Genomic DNA, 19,257 nt, shown 5'->3' with positions numbered 1-19,257 from the left:
ATAAAGTATATATTAGCTTTTCCTTTCATTCATAAACTTAACATAATGTCCTTCACACTTTTTCAGTTTGTGAGTAAGTTGGCCGAGTTAACACACCAATAAATCCTTTAAAATAACCTTTACGACTATAATAAATTATAAAGGCCAACATCTACCTGGTTGATCATACATTTACATATAAAATCACTATTTACTAGTAACCACTGTTAAAGATCTTTACACTCTAATTGCATGTTTTGGTGAAGATTAAAGTGATACTGCACATAAAATACGTCTTACATTGATAAAATAATAAAAAATAGAAATAAAATCCTACAATTCAAATCTGTTTATTTCTGAAAATAAATTTAATACAGTGCTGACAAAGTAGAAACTTTGGTCCAGTTGACTTATTTATACATGATAAATGAGTTTTAATTATGCTAATTACAACATTAAGTTTACACCAAATTATTTGTACCAAATGTCAATGGTTAAATTCATTCAAAATTTGAAGATTAACAGATTTCTTATTTGGATCCCACCTGTCAAATCAATTTATGAATGAAGGTAGATTAAATCATTCAGATGTCCTATTTTTTAATGAGTTTAGAATTGACTGAAAAAAAGTGAAAACAGAACACAAATTTGAGATGGATAATTTGTGCAATCTTGCAGAAGTAAATAACTAGCCATTTTTAAATATTGAATGGTTAAACCATAGACAAATATGTATGATCATTAACCTGACTTTGTTGAAGAATGGTGTCCCCCACCTTAACCACCTTCCCCAAAAATAAAATAAAAACCTAGATAATTTCTGTTTGGAATAAGAATAACAAACTGTTGAAACAGAAATATATACCTAGCATCTATTTACACAATGGCAAACTAAAACAATAGTTGTCACTAATACACAAAACAGAATGCCAAAGTCTGATCTACACAGCAGTGGAGACAAAAACTCTTCACATCAGTACAAAACATAAGAAACAAAATGCCAAAGTCTGATTTACACAGCAGGGCAGGCAAAAACCCTTCACATCAGTACAAGACACAAGAAACATAATGCCAAAGTCTGATCTATGCAATAAGGCAGTCATAAACACTTTTAATCAGTACAGTGAGACACAAAAACTAGAATGCCTATTAAAGTCCTGCCTATGCAGCAGGTCAGACAAGAACAATTAATGTCAGTATAAGACACAAGAAACGAAATGCCCCAATCTCAAGTATGCAGTAGGGGAGACAATAAGTTCACATCAGTACTGGAAACAAGAATCAAAATACCTTAATCTCATCTATGCAGTAGTGGAGACAAAATGGTTTACATTAGTACCAGTCACAAGAAAAAGAATACCTTCATATAACCTATGCTGCCGAAAGACAAACCGGTTCACATCAGTACAAGACAAAATTTTAATCTATCTTTAGCTGCTGTGACCTTGACTTTTACCCTATAAACTCCCAAAACAACTAAGGTCTTCCTTAACCCATGCCACATTATTCAATCAAGGTAGGTAAAAGATTTAGTTGAAAAGACTACATCCAAAACACAAAATTTTGCTGAATTTTTAAAAGTCTGACCTTCACCTTTGACCTACCGGTATTGACCCTTCATCAACAAGCTCTACCTCTTCTGATGGGACATTATCAAGACAAGTGTTGTAAAAGATATTCCTTATTTCTCAACTGATTATCTCCAGGAACCCCAGCTGAACATCTGGACAAGCCAGACTGTATTCATCATAATATAAGCTTTGTTTGACTTTGCTGTAAAGATTTTTTAAGAACAAGGTACACATATCAATTGAAAATCAGTCTGTAAAACTTTATTATCATCTTAGATAGAAAATAATCACCTAAACATACACTCTGGACAGACAGATAGAGTAGACAATATTTGAAATTAAAATAACAATGATTAGTTATCCCAGCAGCTCACTGGTGTTTATCTTGTAGCATAACAGAACAACTTAATCTCAATCTGTAACTCCTTACATAACCACACCCATCATAGGTATGTTATTTTTTAAAGACAGCATCAACCAACAAATATATCTCCAGTAGCTTACAAGAAAAACTTGATCTCAAACTGTAACTCCTGAGGTAACCACACCCTTGATAGGTATGGCCCTCATTAAAGACGATAAACATTGTTGATTAATTCTCAGTATTGTAGGTGGATGATATTTTGAAATAGTAAGTTTATCTGGTGCTGCAAAGAGTGAGAATGAAGCAAACATTCCCAAAGTAATCAGTTTAAGTAGAAAGAGACTACACTTTAAACCTTTCAGGTGATTTAAACTGTTTCTTATGTCTGAACAATTTACATAGCAAACATTTTACATTTAAATCCAGAAGTTTAAATCAATTTAGAATTTATTCTAATTACAGAAAATTTAAAGACTATTAAAACCAAATATTGTACCTTGCAGGGGTTGTGGTTTTTCACTTCTAAATATAATTTAGTATGTTTTTATGGAGTAATTAATTGTATAATTCTCCACATGGATCACAGGAATGCTTTAAACTGTATATTGACAAAGCAAATACATAAATTAATGAAGTAAATTTACAGATGGAGTCTCATTAAAACTTCATGTGTACAAATATATAAATAGACCATAATGACTTAGCAAATTATTTATATTGTTATACTGAATGAATTCTTTAAAAAGGCTATTTTTCACATAGAAAATAAAAATATAAATTAATTGAGCATCAAATATTGTTCTGACTTACTTTTTTAAACTTTGTATGTATGAACTAGTATACATTACTGTTTAAGGGACAACTAAAGCCTTCCTCCAGGTGCCAAAATATTCTTGCTTTATCAAAGACCCACTGGTGGCCTTGGCTGTTTTCTGCTATTTGGTTGGGTAGTTGTTTTTGTGACACACTCCCTGTTTTCATTCTTAATTTATTTTCAATACCTGTATGTCTTTATGATTCCAGTAGTACATTATAGTTAACTTTGAATCTACCGGAATATCCATTTTAAATTCTATTGTGCTATTTAATGATATATCTGCTTTCAAGTTCTATTGGGTAAACAGAAAATTGATAAGCATTGGATGTGAAAAGAACATCACTCAGTAAAACATGCTCACACTAAGCTTGATATCAATTTCAGGAAGCTGTGAATCATATTCCTGTGAAAAATGTGACAAATATTTCTTAAATGGAAGTTATGTGTAAAAATATGTAAGAATTTAGTAAACAGGGGATTGTTGAGTAATAGATCAAACAGCACACCATAGAATATTGACTCCATTCACATTCCATAGATTGCCATACAAAAACAAAAAAAATCTCCAAACTTCATACTTTGGTGGCCAATATGTTCACAGGGGCCAACTGTTTATGTACAGTCTTCACAAATAACCACAAGTCCTACAGCCATGGTTTGGAGAATTGCTTGGGAGCTTGTAAAATTCTTCTGTACAAGCCAACAGAATCCAACAAAATTTTTCGTAAAATTGAGCTTCGGGCTTGTGGATTCAAAAGTTTATCTTCAAAACTGTATGTAGGGTACGACAAACTACAGTAGAAAATAGGGTATACTTGTTAGGAGGCTAGAAGACAGAGATACACTTTGGAAAACAATCCTTTTAATCTTAAACCAAACTTTACTAAAGACTTCCAGAGGATACATTGTAGTATTCACCTAACATACTATAGGTCTTACATAAAAACATCATATCATACATAATTTTAATCTTAACCATTTTTCTTCTTTAATTTTCTTAGCATTTTTAAAGTCGGCATCATAAATGCCTAAAATGGCATAATTCTGCATAATTTGATATAAATACAAACTACTAGTCCTGAATAGAGGCGTCTTATCCCAAATTCTTGAGATAATAAATAAGGAAAATCAACTTCCCATTAAAATAATGAATCAGTGCCCGCATCACAAAATAATCAAATTAGGACTTCTTGACAAATTAACAGGTTATTCCCAAACTCCTGGCAATTATCTTAATACCCTTCTCTGCTTAGTTCTAAAGCTGTTAAATTGTACACAAAGAATATCAATGCATAATTGAGGAACATTTCATTATATTCATAATTTCAATGTCATAAGTCAAGCTGTAAGTGGAAATTGGAGAAACAGGTAAAAGGTTTCCGGGTAAAGCTTTAGGTGGTATGTGAGTTCTTGTGTACGTGTTGTGTAAAACATGTTATCATCATTGCTCATCCTCAAACACTCAAACACACATTAAACAATGTTGAGAGCGTAAAAATGGATTGTGTGCAATGTGTAAATTTTTTGGAGCAATCACTAAATTTCCTAAAATTGTGCATCCACATGCAAAACCAAACTTGCCGAAGCGGTAAAGTGTATCAGAGGTTCCAGACCTGGTGTTAAAACACATGGGATTTGTTGTTTCTATTGATTGGAGAGAGAGCTTCATGGTTTGTAAAAAATACCCATATGATTTTGAAATTTCTTTAAAAGGCATAATTTATGTAAAAGTCTGAAAACTTTAAATAAGGTATACAAATACCTATATTTGTTTTACAGTAACTGTCAAATCTTGACATCAGTATTTTAATTATGAAAAAAATAAATTTGAAATATTGTATATTAATTTTGTCTTTAATGTTATGGTAAACAAAACAAAATCAAATCAAAACAAGAATATTTCAAAATTCACAGTACATTATCTTTCACATTCATTGTAAAATAAATTCAACCAATCAAAAAAAAAAGTGTAATGAAATTTTACCAAGAAGCCCTTCTTCTCCATTACAAACTATTACCTTTTCTTTCAATTCAGCTTTCCTCTAAACAAATACAACACATAGTAAGTTATCTTTGCAAATTTTTAGACATGTATATCAATTAGCATAACACTTTTGGGGTAAATCTGCCTCTCATATCTCAACACTTACTACATGATCCCATAATTATGAGTTTAACTTTAGCAGTTCTTTGGTATTTGCTTAAAAGCAAAAAATGTGTTATTGTATAGATTGACAATCCTTTTCGAATTTCAAATTAAAAGTGTTATACAGAAAGTCATTGTTTACCATTTATTTTAGAAATTTTGTCATTTCAAATAAAACATGATACACATAAAGGATCAATGATTGCATTGCCTCTTCTAACTTGAACATCTCAAATAAGTTTGAATGTAAAATTACTCTTTAATCAATGACAAAGCTGGAAATAAACAACTGGGCCATGATCCCAAGACTATACACCCATCCTCATACTCTCCTTATTCAAACATTTATAAGGCCAAAATCTCTAGAACAAGATATCTGAAAATAATTTCATAATTGAAAAGGAATGCATAAGATGTCAATTTTTAATAATTAGAACCTTATAACAAAGAAATGATAAATCTTTAAAATTCCTACAAATGAAAGGGAAGCTTTTGAAGATGGACCTAAAGGTTGTGTACAAATTTTGTTAAATACCAATAGAGCAATGATCATGCTGAAAATAGTTGAATTGTTAATGATTATAGTCTTACAACTATGGAATTATAATTCTGAAACGATTATCATAACATAATCAAACATTATGTATAACTTTTGTATAGATACATGAATGCAAACACGAGTTAGAATGAGACATCATAAATGAAACAGATGAGCATAAAATCAATCAATGGAAATGGAAATTTTTATGCTCTATATATACAGTATTTCTAATAATGAAAAATGCTATACAGTGAAACTTCTCAAAACCGGCCGCCCGTCGGACCACGGGATTCGGCCGGTTTTCAGGGGTGGCCGGTTTGTTGAATTTGAAATTAACAAGAGTTACTTCCCTTCAATATTTGTGCATTTGTATTTTTGACCATGTATTGTACCTCAATCATAAAGTTTGTTTTGTTGTGTAAATTTAGCTTCGTATTCTAAATTTATTATGAAATAAATATTAAAACATCATTTGTATCTTTATTATTTTTTATTTTGCAGGAATAACAAATAAAATGCAACTATATAACAAAACAGTTTTAATATCGATATATTATGTTATTGAACTCATTATTCACACATTCATCATCGGTACCATACGGTGATAATAATATCGAAGCAGTACACATACATTACAGCACTACACATGCTCATAAATACATATAAATGATTAATTTTATAGGCGTTAAGATTTAATTTTATACTTTTAAAACATAACATTTTCCAATTAAGTGTGAGCACTATCTATTTACGATTTATTTGAAAGATCAAAGTGATTAATTTCTGTAATTTGCCTAAATCTTTTTTTTCAAATGATCAAATAAAGTAGCCAAGCTAAAACATTTAATAAAAATTAATTATCATCATTGATTAGCGTGGGTGAAGATCATAATCTCTCAACCGATAATTTATTCGGGTATTGATTTGACATTGACAGGTAAACACTACTCAGTGGCCATGCAGGTGTCCTAATTGACCGGATTAACTTGTTTGTTTATATAACATTATTTTATATGGACTAATGATTACAAATGACAAGGCCGGTTTTATGAGGTGATATTTTATTGATTTTGATTACACAAATACACAAATATCGGCCGGTATCCGGTTTAAAGGGGTGGCCGGTTTTATAAGGTTACCTGACCGTTTATTTACATACACGCCGGCCAGGACTTGTTGATTTGGCCGATATGAAGGGAGAACCGGTATTAAGAGGGACCGGTTTAGAGAAGTTTCACTGTATATATAATTTAGTATATGCTTATACATTATATTCAGAATAATGAGCAATATCTTACGGTAAGTCAATTCTTACCTTTTCTCTTTCTGGGATCAACTTCTTCTTCCATCTTTCTTTCATTTTCTCTCTTTTTTCTTCAAATTTCCTTATTTCAGTCTCATCCATCTAAAATATCCCCAAAATTTATTTATAAGTCTTTTTATGATATACTAAAATCATAAAAAATCTAAAGAGTCTAATTTGGTCCTGCCATATGAAACGATAAGCAACGGTTTTACTAGAAAATAAATGGTAACACTATTGATCAAAAACATTCTACATTGTTTAAAAATTAAAACTAGTACTGATACACTGGAATACTTCTGAAGTATTATGATATTTTTTTCATTTTTCTTTTTCTAAATTAGAGAATAAATTAAATAAAGAATAACAAGGACATGTTTTTTTTTTCTGATCCTACAAATACATTTTTTGTTCTCCATAAAGTGTAAAATCTAAATTTATTTTTGCATCAAATATTGTTAGATTAAAAATACAAGTGCATATGTTAATGATAATTCATTTGAGAGTCAACTAAGGATAGCTATATATAAATTCTATGCAATCATTATTTTACTTGTCTGAATTTGCCCCTGAACATTAAACAAACCTTAAATCAGTTTACACTTTGTTTTAAAAAGTCAGAAAACTTATACACTAGCATCTTTCCTGAAAAATCTAAGGTAGCACTAAATAGCTAAACATTCAAATAATCGTAATGCAACAGCCTTCCTTTACCAAAACAGAAAAGAATAAAGCTCTTTTGTTAACAGAGGTCTCCTATAATTAAATTCTGATGTTTGCAAAACTTGCTGATGTTTCATTTTTCCAAATACTGAACAAAGAATAATTTCTGCTTCAATAATGTAATCCATCTTGTGACCTTTCAATGTCAATTTACGTTTTAATTTTCTGACGTCAGACACGCGAACCACTGCTGTACCCATATTTTGACTATTTTATTTATTATGTATGTTTTGTTCACGCATCGTTGTAAATATAATGGAATTTTATGAGACTGTTGTACAAGTGAGAGGTTTAGCGCTATAAAACCAGGTTCAATCCCCTATTTTTTACATTTGAAAATGCCTGAACCAAGTCAGGAATATGACAGTTGTTGTCCATTCGTTTGATGTGTTTTGCCATTTGATTTTGCCATGGGATTAGGGACTTTCTGATTGAATTTTCCTCAGAGTTCAGTATTTTTGTGATTAACTTTTTTTGTATATAGAAATAATAGAAAAAAATAACAAAAACTTTCATTAGGTATTAATACATTTCATAGCATTATCAAATGTCAGAAATTGAAAAAATGAAAATTTCAACATAATTCTCATTTTTTAATTTAAATTCATCAAAGTGTTTTCTAATTATTTCTAATTAATCATCAAATCATTGTTTGTTATTTGCTTTGGGATAAGTTTGCAAAAACTTATTTTCCAAGACTATTAAAGACTTCTTTTTATTAAAAAGTCACAATCTACATTTAAATTTCCTGTTGACACATAAATTTGTGGTATACATACGGCTAATACCTCAAAAACAAATTTTGGTAATGAATGTTATTCTCACTTAGTTTGTATTTTATGTGTGTTATGTTACACTATTGTTTGCATCTGTTCTAAGTCAGGAATTTGATGTTCAGTAGTTGTCGTTTGTTGATGTGGTTCATAAGTTTTTTTCATTTTTCGTTTTTTTATATAGATTAGACTGTTTCCTGTTTGAATGGTTTTACACTAGTAATTTTTCTGGCCCTTTATAGCTTGCTGTTCAGTGTGAGCCAAGGCTCCTTGTTGAAGAATGTACTTTCACCTATACTGTGAAAGTACTTTTATTCGTGGGGTACCAATTTTCGTGGTTTTCGTGGATGTCTTTATCCACGAATTTAAGTGTCTAAAGAAATAAAACAACCAATGTCTAAATCAAGACACGGAAAGATACCCAAGTAGGTTTGAATACTGTTATGATCAAGAGAATATATTGATTAACGCCAAATCTGAAAATACTAGAATAGTAGTCACAGGGCAAATGCACTATTAAATACAACTGCATGCAGGATTATATCCATTTAATCTTAAATAACCTAAACCGTACAACTTTTGATCTTTTAATTCTCATAAAAAGTATTTTTGATCGATGAAAATCAGATTCCCGGTATTGGTATTGCTAAAATGATAAAGTGTTCATTTTATATCTTCATAGTTCTCTTACATATGGGAAAAAAATATTTCATGCTGGGCTTGATTTTGATAAGAATTATTTCACAATTCAAGATACGTTTATAGCATTTGTTTATGTTACTGTTTTTTTTTTATGTGACATGTTTATGGCGTAATTAACACATTTGATGGTCTTTAATCTGTTGATCACTTTATCTTGGGTTAATTAGTGTTGTCACTACGATTTATACGGGTCAATGTTTACTTAGCAATTTCCTTCAATCCAGACTAAGTGTAACCGTCGTTTCTAAAGGCTTCAATTTTTTTTTTCTAAACTTAAATCCACGAATTTAAAAACCCACGAACATGTAAATATTGCTGAAACCACGAAAATTGATACCCACGAATTAAAGTACTTTCACAGTAATGGTTTACTTTTATATATCTTGAATTGGATGGAGAATTGTCTCATTGGCAGTTATACCAAATCTTTTTACATCTATCAATGTATGAATAATGATGGAATGTTGGATTTTGTTCTATTATTGAAGCAAACTTCCAATCTATGTTACAAATAAACAGTTTGGGGTAAACCTTTGGCTGGGTGCGTTTGACAAATAATCCATCATGACAGTTCAAATAAATCACAAATGATGTCTTACAGACAAATTATCTTTTGAAAAGTAAGATGAGTGATTAACAAAGTCAGTTTTCTACTATATAGATGAGATTATATAAGTTTAAAATATATAATGTATCCATTTATTAAATGGGTTTCCAATACTATAACTAATCTAAGGAATGTCCTAATAATGGTAAGAAAAAAATCCAGTTGTGTTTGATTTATGAGCTCAATAGGTAAAAAAATGCAACATTACTTAAATTTTTACAATTCAAAATGTTACACTTTTTGATTATATCCTAAAATGAACACTCATGTACTGATGCATGTTAAAAAGAAAAAAAACACAAACTATAAATTGACACTTATGATGCAAAACTAGTTTCACTCTCCTTAGCCATTAAAATTTATGCACAACTGAACACCATTTTAGCCTAAAAATATTTAATGTTATATTAGCTCAAACAATTTCACATTATCCCATTAAATCTTTAATCTGCATAATTCTGTCTGTTAGCAAAATACATGAAAAATGAAATTACTTATTAAAATTGTAGACCAAATTTTTTATGATAATGATGATGTGTCCCATTTCATTAGGGATATGATTTAAATGAATGGGTGGAGCTAGCATACAAAGACACGCCTACATTACCTCAGACTGTGGGAAATGGATCAATTAATAAATCAGATTATAATTAGTTTTCAACACATCAAAGACATAATACCTGCCAGGTTGATCAAATTATTTATAGGATATTTAAAGGTACGCAGATTAAATAATTTCAGATGATAAAATCTATGAATTAAATTTTTTAATTTGTAAATAAAGGCATATAAATTCCCATAAATACCATCTATTGTCTGCGAAATATGGTTCATATATTCAAGGCGTCCATTCACAAGATAATCAAATCAAAAGTTAAAAGACTAGCTGTTAAAATACTACAAGCTGTCGATCGACATGTCCTCTATCACCTAATTAAACTATTTAACAAGACAACTCTTTTGTTTGTAAATAAAGTTAATTTGACTGATTGATCATGATTAGATACTAGATAGTGTTGGCCGATAACTTGGTACGTGTGAACAGCGCACTTCATGTTAACCTAGTACCCTTACCACATTGTCATTTTACTTCCCGTTAACTCCTTTGTATGATAAAATACCACCAGTTTAACAATCAAATTCTTTACAAAGATTGGCTGTGTTTATGTTTTATTTTCCATGTAAATATAAAAAATAGATCAACTGAAACCACAACAAAATGTACTTTTACAGTACTTTTCTATTTGAAACTATAACTATTGTTCTCATCTTGACATTTATAATTATTAAATATCAAATGTATGTAAGATAAAATAATTATGTTTTCATTTGAAGAATAAAGAAGTAAGGATTTAAATCATGACTTTTAAAGTAATTGTGCACTTTTTATCAAGTACTTTTCTTTTGTCTATCATATATATACCATATGATGATTTCACAAATTTTTAAGCCAATGAAAACATTTAAACTATTGTGACATATGTACCTACTACCAAGATATAAAATGTCAAAATTATGAATGAACATTTTTTAAAAAGGTTTTCATCTTTATTAACTGGTAACATTTACATTTAAACCAACTTTCTCAAAAGGAGTCTATTCTAATTTTTTCTATCAAAAGCTGTGTTTCAATGTTAAGAATTGAAAAAAGCTGTAGTAAAGAGTTCTGTGGAACCTGGTGTCACCTTTAATTGCTAAAGTCAGTGTAAAAGTGTAATTGACATTTATCAGTAATAAAAATTCATAAAAATCTAACTTTTTTCATAATCTTGTTAGTGATGTCCAAAAAAAAGAAGCTATATCAGACTGCTTTAATATGCATTAGATCTGAATGTAAATATTTTTTTGGGGGGCTACTAAGTAGTATTTACTTTAGGATCATATGGTATATATAGTTTCCAAGTAAGAATCGCAGAAAATGTATGAAATTCTGATATAAACTAAAGTATAACTATATAAAATTTTGCTGTTGATTTTTTCAAAACCCACTCAGTCAATAGTCATTGTGATTACCTCCTGAAATCTGTCTTTCTGATCTTTTTGTCTTTTCAACCTTCTCTCTTTTCTCTCAATCTCTTCTTGTTGCTGTTGTTCTTCCTCTGCTTCTTCCTGTTTGAAACAAAATCATAATCTGTATTTATTTTCAGAGTGCAAACTGTATAAGTATGTGTAGGAACTAAACTTGTTTCTTAATTAGATTAATGAATAATTAAATATATTCTGTATTCATTTACATAGTGCAAACTGTATACATTGGTGTCAGAAACTAAACTTGTAAAGTACAAAAGTACACATCAGATTAATAAATAAATAGAATATGATGTTTAGAGCCTTTTTTGTTATGAACTATAGTAACAATTCTGCATTTCTTAAAACCAATATACAAAACTAAAACATAGCTTGAAATATCATTTAGGTTAATACAAATGTACTAATATAATGAAAACAACCAAATTAAGTGTGTTCAAACATTTTTTTTTTATTTCACATTCTCAGGGATGTACAAACTAACCAGCAAGATTGCTAAAGTTCATTAGCCTGAGTTCACATCCAGTTTTTATTGATTTTGATTTTCTCAATCTTTAGTTATTTGTGAAGTCTTTTTAGTATTAATGTTTGCTTTTTCACTTTTTATCTCATTTAACAACATTCAATTAATCAAAGATAAGAACTGTTTACAAAAGCTTTTCCAAACCTTTGCTTTTGCCAATCTACTCTTTAATTTATCCTTCAGTGACCTTCCTCTGGGAGTTTTAGTTTCCTCAGGAGGGGCTGGTGGCTCAGGTTCAGGTTCCTCTGCAGGGGGCTCCTCAGGAGCCTCTTCTGTAGGGAAAGCTTGAACTTGAAATTACAAAAATTTCCAATCATTAACAGCACAAGGAAAAAACTGATGTTTACAATATAATTTTAAATTGATAACAACTGGCTGATATCTTTGTTGAGAGAAAGTTATAAATAAAAAGTCAACATTTTGTGTATTACTGTAATATCATTCACAAAATTGAAGAATGATGCATGCAATTGTTTTGTATTTTTTTCCAAGCTCATTAATATACAACAAAATGTTTTCATTTCCTACAAATTGTTATGATCATTTTCACGACTCAAGATGGCCTTGGGTGTTTTTTGCTCTTTGGATAGGTATTGTCTTTTTGACTCATTCCCCGTTTCCATTCTCAATTTAATAGTAAATAATAACTAACCACAGTTTGTTTTATTGACAACTGTCTTGATGTATGTTCCAAGAATCACTTTTAATTCCCTTTTACCGTGGTAGCCACAAGTACATTAAATAATTTTTAATATAAATCTATGGTGATGATGTATGATTGCCAATGAGACAGCTATCTAACAGAGCTCAAATGATGTGGATGTAAGCTACAATGTACTATGTATCACTGTACAACCTTCAACATTGAGCAAACCTCATACTGTAATTTTTTTACAGAAAATGGTAAAATAATTACTGTGTATACCTTCTTCTTCAATCTTCTTCTTTTTCAAACGTTTAACTGGATCTTCCTCCACTTCTTCTGGCTCTGCTTCTTCTTCTGGTTCCCTAAATGTAACAACTGTTTCTGTGCCTTGTCCATCTAAAGTATCAGGAGGCATAGGTACAGTACCATCATCAGCTACCTCCATTGTAGCCTCTTCTTCCTCCTGTCTTTCAGCTTCCTCAATTTTCTCTCTGCTCTTCTTTTTGATGGTCTTCATTTCTGTTGCTAAATCATCTTTAGGAGATATTACCTTTGATAGCTGAAAATATAATGTCAAATTATGGATTGATTCTTTGTTGTTTTTCTTAATGTTCTTCAGCTCAAAAAATATCCACATAATTCTTTCCTTTGACTAATATTATTTCAGCAATGTAAATCATGTCGTATGCAACACAAGGGAAGTCTACTTTGTGTCCAAAGCTATTGGTAAAAACAAGTACTGTAAATTCAGAAATTATTACAAGGTTTTTATTAATGTGAATAATATGACTGGGTGAATATTGCCACTTGCCAGGCAAGTTCTATTGTTTTTAAGATAATAGGCAAAAACACTTTTAAAAATAAAAGAAAAAATTATTGTCATTCAAGGACAATAACTCTTCAAGCAGTCACTGAAAAGTTTTGGTTATAATAACATTTTTAACCTTATACTACTGTTAAAAGTAACTTATTATCTATTATTGTCGTCGTGATGATTGACAAAAATTAAAAAGATTATCCAAAATCTTCATTTTAAGGCAAAGACTTCTTGAAGAGTCAACTGATAATTTTGGTGCAAACAGGAAGTAGATAAATTTTGACATTCTTATCGTGTTTTTCCCCACCCCTCCCCTTCAGATTTTATCTATTTACTACGATTTTCTAGATATAAAACAATGCATTTTATCCTTATGTTGCTTTTTTAACCATGGTGGCCATTTTTGTGACTGACTCGTGAATAAAATCACAAACTTTATATAAGATAGCCTATTAGATTCATACCAAAGTTTGCTTGGTTTCTGAGGAAAGGATCTTTGAAAAGTTCAAGACAGAAGACAAGTAAGCTGGAAATGAATATTTTGATACTTGATTAAAAAAAAAAGAAAGATACAAGTTTTGTTTGATATTCTTCTTTATGTTTAATATAAGTGAGAAAAAAAAATTGTTTTGACTTTTAAAAGTTACAAGTTGATGGATGCTTAATACTGTTAAAAGTTATTTTAAATACATCACAGTAACAAATATATCACTCACCTCTTTCTGTTTTCTTCTATGTTTTGTTTTCAGATCTTTTACAAGGGCATCTGCTTCCATAGCTTCAGTCTACAAAGTTTAAGATGTAACATTGAAATATGACACAGGAAGACAAATTCTCAACACCATGACCAATGTATTGAAATCAACTTTGATATTTTTTGTAAAGATTGCTTGTCAAGTGCTTCTTATCAATCTATTTAGTTTATTTGTATTAGTTGCTTGCCAAGTACTTCTTATCAATCTATTGAGCTTAGCAATTTGCAACCAATTTTCAATTTCTTCTTATGTTGTACTGTTTTACCACTGCCCCTGTTTAAAGGGGAGGGTTAATTGCCAAAAAACCCTGACAATTCTTATGTGCTTATCTCAAGTCAGGAGCTGGTCATTCAGTTGTCATCGTTGGTTCATGTCTGTCACATTTGTTTTTTGTAAATTGTATTGTATAAATGAGGTTGTTACAAGTGTTAGTTTTCAAATATGAACTGTATTATATTTTTCATATTGGATTATTTATTGCCAACTATACAGTATGAGTATTTCTCATTGTTGAAGCCTTACAGTGACCTATCATTGCATTTATCTTCATCAATTGAACTCTGGTTGAAAGATGTCTTATTGTCATCATAACAGTTCTAATTTTATATTATATATTTCCACATCCCTAATTTTATATTATATATTTCTACATTTGTAAAGACTTTCTAAATTCATGCAAGTTGTTTCAATATTCCGAAAAGTATACCCATATATATTACATATTTCTTCTTCTATGGTTTGAGATGTAAAAACTAATCACAAGATGTTCTCTGAATAAAAATGTAAAAACTATCCAACAAATTTTTATTAGGAAATTGCTTTTAAACATTACCTCAGCTGATGATTCTCCTCCACTGGGCCCTGTCCCTTCCTCATCCTGAAAACATTAAACATCATTTATTAATCCTTTCTGAAAATTAAAGGAAAGCAAAAATATGGATTAAATATTTTAAGCCAGATCTTACAGACAACAATATTCTAACTCCAAATAAATATGTATGAAAACAAATGAAGTAAATACATAAATGTACCAGGGTATAATCTTTTATCATACAAAATGTTTAAAACATTCAGGATGGACACATTCTTTTTATTGTTAAGTATAAATAAAATAATGCAACTTCACGTACATGTATCAAATAACTAAAATGAAGGAAACATATCGTTTTTTTTTAATTCTACCAAGAATTTGCATAGTAAGTCTTACTATACAAATCCTTGATTCAACAAAATGTGCATCAAATTTTAAATTTGATATCAAAATGTCTTCAAAAAATAATATGTAACGTATATTGATATTATATTTTTATTTAAGAAAACATGAATGAGTCTCCTATATTCACATATGCATACCATGACTGGATTACTGATTCCATCCTGTTCATCGTCTCCAGGTACCAGTAATCTGTCCTTCTTCTTACGCTTGTCCATTGTGGAAACTGAACTTTAATAAAAAAGAAAAAGAAAAAGAATAACATAAATCAAAGAAGGAGAGAAACACAAAAAGAAATTATATGTTTTTATTCTGCATTCAAGTACACAATAGTCTTCTATTATAAATTATTATACATAAATGCTACATACATGACAAACTGCATAATCGTTTTAAATCTAAATATTTTTGTCTTAAATAATCATATATTTCAATGTGTCTGATAGTAAAATTGTGGTTAGAAAGAATTCAAACAATATTCAAATAATTGTCTCACTTAGAGAATAAAATATTTTTGAATATGAGCCAATTGTAGACAAAATTAATGTTGGACATTAAGTACATGTACACAATTGTAGCATGACAAAAATGAATTATTGTTTTCGCTTGACATATACATGTAGTATTTTCATATACAGTCGAACCTCATTGTGTCGAAGGGACCAGACGAAAGTATTCGACTCATCCGAGGTTCGACTCATCCGAGGTCGAGTGTGACGTCATATATTTGAAATGTATGAAAAACCAATATGTGATTTCTGTTAACTAGATGCATGTTTATTGACCATTGTGCTTTTTTCGATATGATAATATATGATTGTGTATTTATGTTCCGTATTTTTAAGATTCAACACACAACATTCACAAATAAAATCAATACACAAATATTTACAAAGGTCAGTCACTGTAAATTATGGAATCACTCGCGAAAATATTTTCATAACTAATCTTTAAAGAATGTGAACAGTGTTCATAGATTAAAAAGACCGACTCATAATAATTAATAAAATATTGTAATCCTTTTAATTATTCTTCTTATTCTAATGGTTAGTTCAATCTCAGCTTGGGTCATCAAAATTCGTTTCGTTTTTATACCAAGTGAAATAGGTTCAGCACATTCAAGTTCCGCTTGGACGAACAACAAAGGTGTTGATTAGCGGTCATCATAAACATGTCATTTTAACTGTTTTACAAACAAGTATGTTTACACAGCTATAATCACTTATGGAATTTACACAGCGTTAATCACTTATCGAAATGAATAGGTTAAACAAGACAAACATCCGTTATGAATTTTATTTTTTAAAGTTTTTATTTCTTTCGATTTTTTTTTTTTATTTCTAACTTCGAGACATCGGGGTCAATTTACACCAATTTTACATCGACGGGACTAAAGAATTACCTCGACTTAACCGAGAATTCGAATCATCCGAGTTCGACTCATCAGAGGTTAAAATGCATTGATCAAACGAGAATTATGCCGGGACCGAGAAATTACTTAAACTCATCTGAGTTTTCGACACAACAGAGTTCGACACAACGAAGTTCGACTGTTAGGCAGAATCGTATAGCAGCAGCTGGAACAACATGGAATCAATTTCCCCTGACCTGAATTTGGGAGTTACTCATTCATTAAATTGTAATGAAATTTGATTCTTGGGAGAGCACAGCATCATTTATCTTCTTATTCTTCCAGGTAAGGAACCAATTTAAATTTTGAATGTACAAGTGTACATGGTTCAAAAAAAAGTGTTCGGGGAATACAGAAAGTTCTCTCTTGGCTGTTTACATGTAAAACATTTGCAATATTTTAACAATTAAAACTATGTACATACATGTACATGTACAGGTATTGGTGTTGTTTATTTCATTTTAGAGCATGCCTTAAGCTTCAAGGCAGCTCTGAACCTATCAATTGTGTTGGACAATGATATTGATGTAAGTTATTCCAACGTTAACATTGTCCAATCCCTGATGGTCCTTGGGAAGAAAGACTTGCCATACATTGTAGGCATCTGTATTGGTTCTTTCTTGTTAGAAGAGGTTTGTACATCTGGTCTGTACATATATATCGTTTGAGGTCAAATATTGTTATCTCATGTCTATTGGATACATGTTGTGTAATGCTGGATCTTGAATAGCATGCATAATCTGCATGTGTTCCTCTGTTCTTCCAAGACTTTCCTATTTTAAAGTTTTTACCATGTATGATACACAGGTACATGTAGGTATTCAGTCTGTTTAGACTGTAGTTGTTATTCACAAGTATTGCTGCTCCTTCCTGTATGTGTTCTATTGCATTGATCTTATTTTGGTTGGATAGATCACATTTACTGACTTTAATCTTCAATAATCAATCAACTTTCGCTCTTTGACAGTGATGGGGCAGAAAAATGCATAATTTTTTTTATTGAAAGTCAGTTACACATGTGTGTGTGTGTGTGTGTGTGTGTGTGTGTGTGTGTGTATGTATGTAGATTCCTCTGATAACGGAGCACCCCTCGATAACTGTGAGGGTACATTGGAATCTGTGTACACTCCCTATCAGGATTAATGGAGATGTGTCACTAACGTATTTTTAATGTTCAATATTTACAAGGACAATCCCCATCCCACCACTGGGGAGTATTAGGACACCGGGCAGAATCTGTTATTATGGTGGAGGAAGCTGAAGTACTCGGAGAGAACCACCAGGCTGCTAGGCGGGAACAGACAAACCAAAGAGATATCAGCAGATTGATCTCCAGGTTAAAGTCTGGAGCAACTTTGACCAACCGAGGCTCCCATAATACCCATTCTAGTTTAAACTCTGGTTTGGGTACCAGAGATGTGTGTGAGAGAGTGAAAATCACCCTTCTGATGTACTGATATTTTTAGCACTCGAGTGAGAATCTGTCCCAAGTTTGACCTTTAGCACTGTAGCCAGCGGTCTTAACCACTAGACCACGAACTCACATGCATGTACATACTGTATATAAATAGTAATACAATACAACATAACTTCATAAGCTTTGTGTCCCTTTGTGCATAGAGCTTGTATTCGACAAATCTCAATCATTAACCTGTCACAAATTCCTTGATGAAATGCACACTTTATAATTGTTGCTGATTAGTTAATGCTGTCGAATATAGCCTCAGTTTTGCAGAATGTGCTTACCTGCTGTAAGTATTTTTGTGGTAGACTTGTAGATAAATTAAATAATGTGCGTTCTTAGCAACTACTGAAATGCATTATTTCATCCAAAACCTCTGCCTGTTTAAGAAATATCTTCAAGTTTTGTTTCAAGAACGTTGAAACCTTTGAATTTCCAAACAGATAACAAATTATTAAAGAAATCGTACAAAATATTTTGGTTTTTCGTGACAGAACTTGTTGTTTATACCTTTATCGCCTCCAAAGTAAAGAGCTTTGTTTGTATGGGGACATCTATTGACCGAAAATAAATTTACAGGTAAAACGTACTTAATAATAAGCGTGTTATTTTTAATATGATCTTTTGTGAGTTTTACGCTGAAAAGATGAAAACAAAGGTGCAATTATTTCTGTTTTGCTTTGATTTAAATCAAACTGTATAAAAGAGAAGAAAATTAGATCTGAGGAAAATGAAACCATTGAGCCTCTCAAATAATAGTTAATAAATTGAAGAATTCACGGTACTCATCAACTGATTCTGACTTTTTAAAAGGTCAGTCTCATTCAGGAATATTTGAGTGGTTGTATTTCAGGTTGCTTTAACTTTATTCTTTTG

At 30.7% G+C, this 19,257-nt stretch overlaps 1 protein-coding gene across 3 annotated transcripts in view; it reads right to left on the bottom strand.

Annotated features, from left to right (window-relative positions):
* The window catches only part of LOC143046168 (coiled-coil and C2 domain-containing protein 2A-like), a 64,996-nt gene extending 46,092 nt beyond the window's left edge, over positions 1-18,904 (bottom strand). The window contains exons 1-9 of one of the 3 annotated variants that reach the window (XM_076219209.1): positions 18,666-18,904; positions 15,649-15,739; positions 15,128-15,172; positions 14,257-14,325; positions 13,003-13,282; positions 12,222-12,367; positions 11,540-11,635; positions 6,734-6,823; positions 4,750-4,773 (exon numbers count right to left, since the gene is read on the bottom strand). In XM_076219209.1, coding sequence (XP_076075324.1) covers positions 4,750-4,773; positions 6,734-6,823; positions 11,540-11,635; positions 12,222-12,367; positions 13,003-13,282; positions 14,257-14,325; positions 15,128-15,172; positions 15,649-15,726 — 828 coding nt within the window. In that variant the 5' untranslated portion in view covers positions 15,727-15,739; positions 18,666-18,904. The remainder of the gene's footprint in view (positions 1-4,749; positions 4,774-6,733; positions 6,824-11,539; positions 11,636-12,221; positions 12,368-13,002; positions 13,283-14,256; positions 14,326-15,127; positions 15,173-15,648; positions 15,740-18,665) is intronic. The other 2 variants (XM_076219217.1, XM_076219222.1) reach the window with 2 other exon arrangements.
* Between the last annotated feature and the right edge of the window lie 353 nt (positions 18,905-19,257).

The sequence above is a fragment of the Mytilus galloprovincialis genome, chromosome 1, assembly GCF_965363235.1.
Source record: "Mytilus galloprovincialis chromosome 1, xbMytGall1.hap1.1, whole genome shotgun sequence".
NCBI classification, from domain to species: Eukaryota; Metazoa; Mollusca; class Bivalvia; order Mytilida; family Mytilidae; genus Mytilus; species Mytilus galloprovincialis.
Note: the sequence above shows the minus strand (reverse complement) of the source record. Positions and strands in the feature narration are given on the sequence as shown.